Source organism: Pagrus pagrus (assembly GCF_965226575.1).
Source record: "Pagrus pagrus genome assembly, chromosome: 2".
In the NCBI taxonomy this organism is placed as follows: Eukaryota; Metazoa; Chordata; class Actinopteri; order Spariformes; family Sparidae; genus Pagrus; species Pagrus pagrus.
Window position 1 is genome coordinate 16,517,172 of NC_140186.1, and position 8,473 is coordinate 16,525,644.

The 8,473-nt window shown below is 43.1% G+C and overlaps 1 protein-coding gene across 1 annotated transcript in view; it reads left to right on the forward strand.

Annotated features, from left to right (window-relative positions):
• Positions 1-8,272, forward strand: part of pax5 (paired box 5) — a gene marked incomplete at its 3' end in the record, with an annotated part of 54,853 nt that extends 46,581 nt beyond the window's left edge. Inside the window, exons 8-11 of the mRNA XM_084368771.1 lie at positions 1,991-2,092; positions 5,200-5,286; positions 6,553-6,639; positions 8,190-8,272. Of these exons, the coding sequence (XP_084224897.1) occupies positions 1,991-2,092; positions 5,200-5,286; positions 6,553-6,639; positions 8,190-8,272 (359 nt within the window). The remainder of the gene's footprint in view (positions 1-1,990; positions 2,093-5,199; positions 5,287-6,552; positions 6,640-8,189) is intronic.
• Between the last annotated feature and the right edge of the window lie 201 nt (positions 8,273-8,473).

The window sequence follows — 8,473 nt, forward strand, 5'->3', positions numbered from 1 at the left end:
TAATTCTGAAGGACTTTTACTTGTAATCGAGCATTAACATTGTGGTATTACTTTTACTGAAGTAAAGCCATCATTTTCAGCTACTGCTGTTGTCCTCCTCCATTCACTCCTCTTCCTCTCTGTCTTCCATGTTCTCTCTGTTTTGTGTGACACCATCTTTCTCCATGTCTTTTATATTCCCTTCTCTATTTCCCATCTCCTCCTCCCCTTCCTCCTCCTCCTCCTCCTCCTCCTGCTCCTCCTCTCAGTTAGTTAGTGGTGGTTAAGTGGAGGGGAAGTGAATGGGATTGATGGTGTTAGCATCTGAGCTGTTTATGATGATGATAAATGTGTGTGTGCAGGGGGGAGGAGTAGGGTGTTGACGCGTGTGTGTGCATGTGTGCGGTTGTGTGTGTGTGTATGATGATGATGAATGGAGGGCTCCCTCTCCACGCACTCCCAATGTCTACTGCGTGCAAACATAGAGAAATGATTTGGGCCGACACACTGTCATGTAGTCTAATGCAGTTATATATCCAATCCACCAAATGACAGAGAGAGGAAGGAGGGGGGAGACGGTGGTAACGAGAGAAGGGGGAGTTGGTAAATTAATAGATGTCAGTGGATGGAAAACAAGAAGGAAAGAACAAAAGAAGGATAGACATCCTAAATGTGTTTCTGGAGGAATTTTACAGTAAAGATCCTGTATGAGATTTAGAGTTTTCAACAGGATATTTGCAGAATTTTAACAGTAAAATGTTTCTACATTCACTTTTTTGTGTTTATCATAATGACTATCAGGGGTGGAAAGTAAAAACTACAGCAAAGAGTAACAAACTTAAAGGGTCAGTTCATCCCAAAATCATCCATCTAGAATGTTGTGCTGTGAGTTGTCAAGTTTTGGAGATATTAGCCGAGAGATGCTTGACTTCTCTTGAATGCAAAGGAACCAGATGGCACTCGACTCGGAAAAACTCAACAGCAATGTCTCTTTACAGAAGTCATGACCGAGTTACTCAAGATAATCCACAGACCTTGTTGTGAGCAGTTTCATGCGGGAACTATTTTCTACTCATGGACGATATAGTGCGGGATGTAAACATTAATGGCGTCTTCCTCGGCTGACCGGCAACGTTCGCTAGTTTAGTGAGGTAGCCTCTCGTCCCTGAGTAGACGCAAGCTTCCTTCTGCACAGCAATACAGTTTGCTGATGTTGTTCGGTAGAGAGAAAATACTCCCTACATGAAACTGGAATATCACAAGAAACCAGTTAATGATTTTCGGGAAAGAAATCGGCTTGTGGTGCTTTGAGCACAAAGGCAGAGTGCTGTCTAGTTCCAATATATTCAAGAGAAGGCAGACCAACATATGAAAAAAATGTTAATTGATTTGGGGTGAACGTCTCTTTATCTTGTTACTGTAAAGATGTTGTCACTTGTTATTGTCATCGTCAATGTGAGTTCATCTGACAATGATACACTAAAGTTAAAACTTGTTTTATAGTTTCTTTGCTGTACAAACGTTAAAATTCTGTCAGAGCAAACAGTCAGAGATCACAAATAACTTTAGTCTTATGATGTCTAACTTTAATTTGGTGCTGCAACAATTAGCCGATTAATCGATTAGCTGATGGGCCAAAGAACAACAGCAACAATTCTAACAATCAACAATATTTTTTAAGCAATGATGGCAAAATTCACCATAAACAACAATTTTTATCTAGTTTCTTACATTTTTATGACAAAGGGGTAAATATCTGACTGTTGATCGCACAAAAAAAAGACATTTGAAGACAAGAAAATAATCGTTAGCTGTATTCATAAATTAATTGATCCTGTGTCATATAGAAGAACGTAAAGGACAACTGTACAACGTAGCAACTGTTTCTAACAGAGTTGACACTGCTGATTATACTGATAGCAGTAAAATCTTGATAACAGCATATGTGTGTGTTTGTGTGTGTGTGTGTGTGTGTGTTTGTGTGTGTGTGTGTGTGTGTGTGTCATTACAGGTCGAGATCTAGCCAGCACCACTCTGCCAGGCTACCCTCCTCATGTTCCTCCCACTGGACAGGGCAGCTACTCCACCCCCTCCCTCACTGGCATGGTACCTGGTGAGTAAACAAACACACACAGAGCACACACCACTTACACACAATCACCATTTACACACATACACTGACTCAAACAATTTAAATTTTTCTCACTGGCAAAAAATGACAGCTCTTGACATCCTTACAGGAATTCTTCCTCCTCTCGCCACATTTCGTCAGATCTGTAACTGTACTTTCATATCTGTTTGAATTCCCACTGGGTGTGTGTGCCCAGTGTGTCCTGTGTGTGTGTGTGTGTGTGTGTGTGTGTGTGTGTGTGTGTATGCGCCTCTTCAGGGGGTGTACTTAGCATTGCCACTTCCTCCTTCTTGTCTGTCTACACTATGGCTGACAGTGCTCCCAGGGGGTTGGCATGTGTGTGTGTGTGTGTTTGTGTGCACCTATATGTGTGTGTGTTTGTGCCTGTGTTGTGTGTGCGTCTCTCTGTGTATCATTAGAAACCAGCCACAGTAGCACAGCTGTCCCTCCTCAACATTAGTAATTTGTTTTTAATGAGAATCACCAGTGACCCACGACTAATTCATTCATTCCCTTCCACTCCGCCTTCAACGCTGCTTTTGTGTTTCAATCCTGGACCGCCATTCTTCTTCTTCTTCATCTTCTTCTTCTTCTTGTCTCCTTTTCTCTCTCTCTCAGCCTGGCAGTCTTGCTCATGGTCAGTGTGAAGTACACTGCAGAGAAATAAAGGCAGAAACACAAAAGCAACAGCAGCAAAGTCAAAACAATGTTTACAAGTTCTTGTCTCTGAGAATCCCCAATCATTCAGTCTGTGACACGCACACACACACACACACACACACACACACACACACACACACACACACACACACACACACACACACACACACACTCTCAGTGGACATGTAGGAACAGCACATCTAAAGACGGGTAACCCCGTCCTGTCCTCAGGTTTGACAGCATATTTGTGTGTGTGTGTTTGGGTTGCTGTATATTGTGTGCTGGCATGCGGTTGTTTGTGCGCGTGTGTGTGTGTTTGTTTTTGACAGTGTGTGTGTGTGTGTGTGTGTGTGCGACCTTGACACTGAGCTACACGAGGGAGACCCCTGAGCCTTTTCCACCCTCCCTCCCCTCGTCTCCTAAACAACCTGACACGTTGCCGTCACTACGGTGATGACAAGGGGAGGATGTTCGCACCCAGGGATGCCATGGAGACCGCATCCCGACCCCACCTGACAGACGCAGCTAAACATAAGCTCACAAACACACACACACAAAGGGTAGTGTGAGAAAGAAAACTTGTACATCCAAACACAGACACGCACACAAACAGTCTCGACATCTACATTCTTCTCAGTGAATACTCGAAGCTGCCTGAATCCCCGAGCCGACTGGAAAGAGTGGAGGAGATAATCTCCCAACTTTGCTTCTCCAGCTCCGCCATGTTTTATCTCAGCACTTCTCAGGCAAATTATCCTCCTTTTTGTCCGCTCTGTCTAATATCATACCTTCATTAAGCGAGCAACTCTCTTCTGCTGTTCTTCTTCTCCCTCTCTGTCTCTCTCTCTCTCTCTGCAGCAGGGGGGCTGACACTCAGAGGGGGTGTAGAGGAGCAGTGAGGCAGAACCGACAGAACGAGAGGGAGAGAGGAGGGATGGGGAGGGGGTGAGGATGGAGGAGGAGTGTGGGGGGGCATCAGGGTCTGTGACTGTCAGCTATGGGAGAGGGATCCCCCCGGGAGGAGTGAAGGTTCAGGAGAAAAGAAAAGAGAGAGCAAAAGAGTGGAAAAAAAGGGAGAGCAAGTCAGCAGAGAGATGGGGTTAAAAAAAAAAAAAAGGAGGAGAAGAAATGGGGAAGAATGTTGTTTTGATGTGAAGGGTGACGGGCGGGCTGTAGTCAGGCGGGCCAGAGGACGAGGGAGAAAAATAAAAGAGAGAGGGGTGAAGGGAGGAGCGGGGAGGGGAAGACAAGAGGAAGAGTAGACCCCAGACAGTAAGTAGTAAATGAGGGAGAAAAGCTACGCTATCATCCACTGTATGGGAGGACCACTACAGTCTCGCTGAGATCTTCAGTTCAGTCAACTGGTGTGCAAACCGTTCCACTGAAACGAAGGGCAGGTTGAAGCGAAAGAATCTAAATAAGTCCTCCAAAGTAAACGCGAACATTCGTCATTTAAAAACAAGCCATCTTCCAACACCATTAAAATTGGCATTAAAATTACTTCTTCAACTTAAAAAAATCGTTGTTAAATATAGTTGATATCGTTAAGATTCATGAATTATTCCCTGAGAAAGTAGCACGAATGTGGAAAAACCTCCAGTCGCACAATGTTAAAGAAAGTGAGAAATTCCTGGATCCGTTCCTTTATCAAGATTTACACCAAAAGTTAATGGGATCTATTCTGGGCTGACACCCGGCCTCCATCCAATTTTAGTGGAAATCCGTTTCTGAGTAGTTTTTGTGTAATCCTGCTGACAAACTAATAACAAACACACACGGGCAAAAACATTGATGTACTTATCTCTGTCTGGTCTGGTTTTTTGCTTGTGGGGTAGGTTTGTTTGTAGTTTTTTTCCTCTGCCTGTATAATAAAAATGAAATATAATCTTTTAAAAAAAAAGCTTAATCGTGGTTTAGTTAGACTGTTTTAGGGGCGGTGCTCGTATGAAACACAGGATACTTTGGTGTATAATCACCTCATCCAGATGTCTGATCGGTGTTTTTAAAGTGCATCATGAACTTGATTTACACGTCAGTTAGTCAGTGGAACAAAAATATGATGATAATAATGAAATTTAAATTAAAGTCTGACTTCTCTCTCTGGTTGCTCTCATCATGTATTCCTGGTGATCAGAGGGAGAAACTAAATCGTTCAGAGTGGTAACTCAGGTGGTAAAGAAAAGTGAAGAGTGGACAGAGATGACCAGTCTTTAGTGTCATGTATACGGGATATGAAAAACCAGGTTTATTTTTGTGTCATGTGAACATTATATCCTAAATATGATCCAAACGTCTTAGCCATGCCTTTGGTGACTCAAAATATTCAGGACTCAGTGAAACATCACATTTCTCAAGGACATAGTAAAGGAAACAGACATCCTCTGCCGTTTCTAAGCACGCTCTGTGTCTTGTTTTGTGCTCTCTTCCAGGGGGAGATTTCTCCGGAAGTCCATATTCCCATCCCCAGTATTCCACATACAATGAATCGTGGAGATTTCCCAACCCCAGCTTATTAGGTAGGTGTATGGCATATCTCTGCTGCACCCACTTCTGCTGACCAGAACTGGATCAATAATTGTATCAATGAATTTCATTTCATTCCACCTCACATCCCAGTTCCAGCCTCTCTAATACTCTCTTGTAATATGCTGTATCTTTCATGCTCCGCTGTTCATTTTTCCATTACATTACATTTCTTTCTGTATTGTACCATACAGTACAATACATCAGAGACATACTAATGGCTCTGTGGAAGGATTTTTTTTTAAAAGACTGGCAATTTAGGAGTGTGAATGGATTTGAAGAAAAGCGAAGACAGACGGAGGGAGAGAAAGAGGAAAGAACTGATTAACAGGCATTTATCTGCATAAACCATCAATGTTGCATTTTGGGATTTTCATGTTATTGTGGAGGAAGTTCAGTCCGACCACTTATTTTTCATTTTTCATGCAGTTCCTCTCACATTAATGACTGAGGCTGAACCAGACTTCCACCAGCGTTGATCTGCTGCATTACAATGAACAGGAATTATTAGTTTATATGAATAATTCACTTTGAAAGGAAACATGACATGGCATCAGTCTGAAAAACCTGTTCTCAGACAACCTGGAGAGAGGTGTGACGGCAGGATCCAGCAATAGAAATATAGAAAAAGATTAAAGGTGCACTATGTAGTTTTGGAAAATAAATTTCCAAGGTAATGGAAAGGTAATATTTACAATATTACTGAGGCACAAACTCAGACATTTAATCCATTTATTTGATATATTTTCCAGAACTAAATAAACAAGCCATCTTCAGAGGGGAATAAGGACTCTCTTTTAAAAAAAGCCAATATCTCAAGGCACACTTGTATTCATATTGGTGCAAAATAGCCTCCAAAACACATCTTTTCTAATCTCTTTGTCTATGTTTATTTTTAGGATTTTTTTAGGGTATCGACTATAGCTCAAATTTTAGCAGATACAGAACACGATCCAGTGAATGGAGTTTGTCTAGATTCAGCTCCATGTGAGCCATCCTTTCCATGATGGCGTCTTCACATCTCTGCATCAGTGTTCAAGAGGAACAATTAACCCAGAGCCTTTAAACAGTCAGTGTCAAAGTCATTGTCTTGGGAGCCATTTCAGGGGTCACGTTTAAAGGTGAATCGGTCAGGAGGTGACGGCGTAAAGGTCAGTAGGTGAGAAGGGTCAGTGCCGTGCTGACCTGCAGCCCCCCACCCGTTTCTCTCCTCTCCTCACCTCTCGTCTCCCTCCTTCCCTCCACCCCTCTGTCCCCAGTGTTTCAGCAGGATTATGGGTCTCTCCTGGGGACGGAAATCGGCTGCTCCTCCAGTCTCTTCACCAGCCAGGCAGGACAGATGCAAGGTAGGTGGAGAAAGAAAGAGAGACAAAAAGCAAATGAAAGAATCAGGTAGAGCGTATGTGTGATTATTCAGGTGTAATGATGAGGAAACATGATGATAGGGAAGAAGAGGAAGAGACTGTAAGGGAACTTTAGTATGATAACGGATGAGCGGCCACATAATCTGAGGACAAGATGCACATTAGGAGACACTGAAAGGTTTGAGATTGATGGCAGAGGCTGTGATGCTGAGGAAAGGCGGGGGAGGAAGGATGAGAGTAGAGGTGACAAATGAAAGAAAGAGTTTTAAAAAAAAAAGAGGCAAAAGGGGAAAGAGGGCGTCTGAAGTCTTGACTGAGACTAAATAGTTTGTCAGGCCGGCTTAATGCCTCACTTCCCCAAAGAGCCTCCTGAGATTACCTGGACTGTGGACAGACATAACCTGTCAACACACAGCTGGCCTGATTGATGGAAGTGACAGAGACAGGTGTGTGTGAGTGTGTGTGTGTGTGTGTGTGTGTGTGTGTGTGTGTGTGTGTGTGTGTGTGTGTGTGTGTGTGGAGGTGAGTTTTTTTCTGTGTGTATTAAGGTGTGTGGGTGTGGGTTTCTGTGTGTCTTTGGGGTTACAGTATTGAATTGACCTCTTCCCTGAGGAGAGAATAGACTCAAGGGATCAGCGGTAGTAGAGCTGTACTCAGTGTGTCAGCTTAGACTGTCACTTAGATAGTGTGTGTGTGCGTGTGTGTGTGTGTGTGTCTGTGTGTGTGTTAGAGCGAGTCAAGGTAGGAGATGAGGAGAAGAGCGTCAGAAAGTCGACTGAGTTCCTTTTATTGGTTGTACACGACAAGGAGACTAATTTTTTCTGTCATTAGCTTCATCAGCTCATGTCATCTCATCCCAGCCTTTCACCACTCACATTCAGTGAGTAAAATATAATCTGAACAGAAAATTGAACCTGCTCATTCCACATTTGCGCTGCATTTATTTCAGTAACCCAACTATTTGAAGGATAATTCAGATTTATTACAACCCCGGTCTTATTTTTTTTGTCATTTTGACCATCACTGCTATCGGTAATAAAAAAATTGCACTCGCCAAGTTAATTGCTCAGATCTGTGAATGTGACGACATTGTGAAGCAGGGAAAGATATGTGAGCAGAAGCGTGAGAAGAGTCGTACACGTCTTAAACAAATTGCTTCAAGGTCGTGTATGCACATCCTAACATATCAAGCAGGTAGTTTTACATTTTACAGCATTTTGACATTATTTTAGGCAAAAGGAAGCAATTTGCTGACATGTTCATTGTAGCAACCTTATAAGGTGATAATATGTTAGCTTGTTAGCTTTGCTCACTGCCCACAAGTGGCCAAAAATTTCATTATTGGCTTCGTAGTGGCTATGACACTATGTTTCCACATCCATCCACACCTGCTGAACACAATAGTATGATTACCAAAAGCAGACAAAACTACAAAAACAAGACCCAAGTTTAAATAAACCAGACTCATGTTTTCATGTCTAATGAATGAATGAAAAAATGAATGAAGCATTTGTCTGTGTGTTTCTTCCCAGGGTCACCGTACTACTACAGTGCAACATCACGGGGGGCGGGCCCTGCTGCCACTGCAACAGCCTCCGCCTACGACCGCCACTGACCCCTCCGACTGAGAGAAGAGGAGGATTAGGAGAAGGAGACGAGGGAGAGGGGGGGAGGGATGGATAGCACCAGCACCGCTCAGTACAAACCTGCCTACGTATTGACGACAGTGAGGAGGAAGATTTCAAATTTGTGACGTCAGTGAAGTTTGAATTTTCTTTGGTTGACACTTGACAAGCCAACGAACACACTGCTGGGC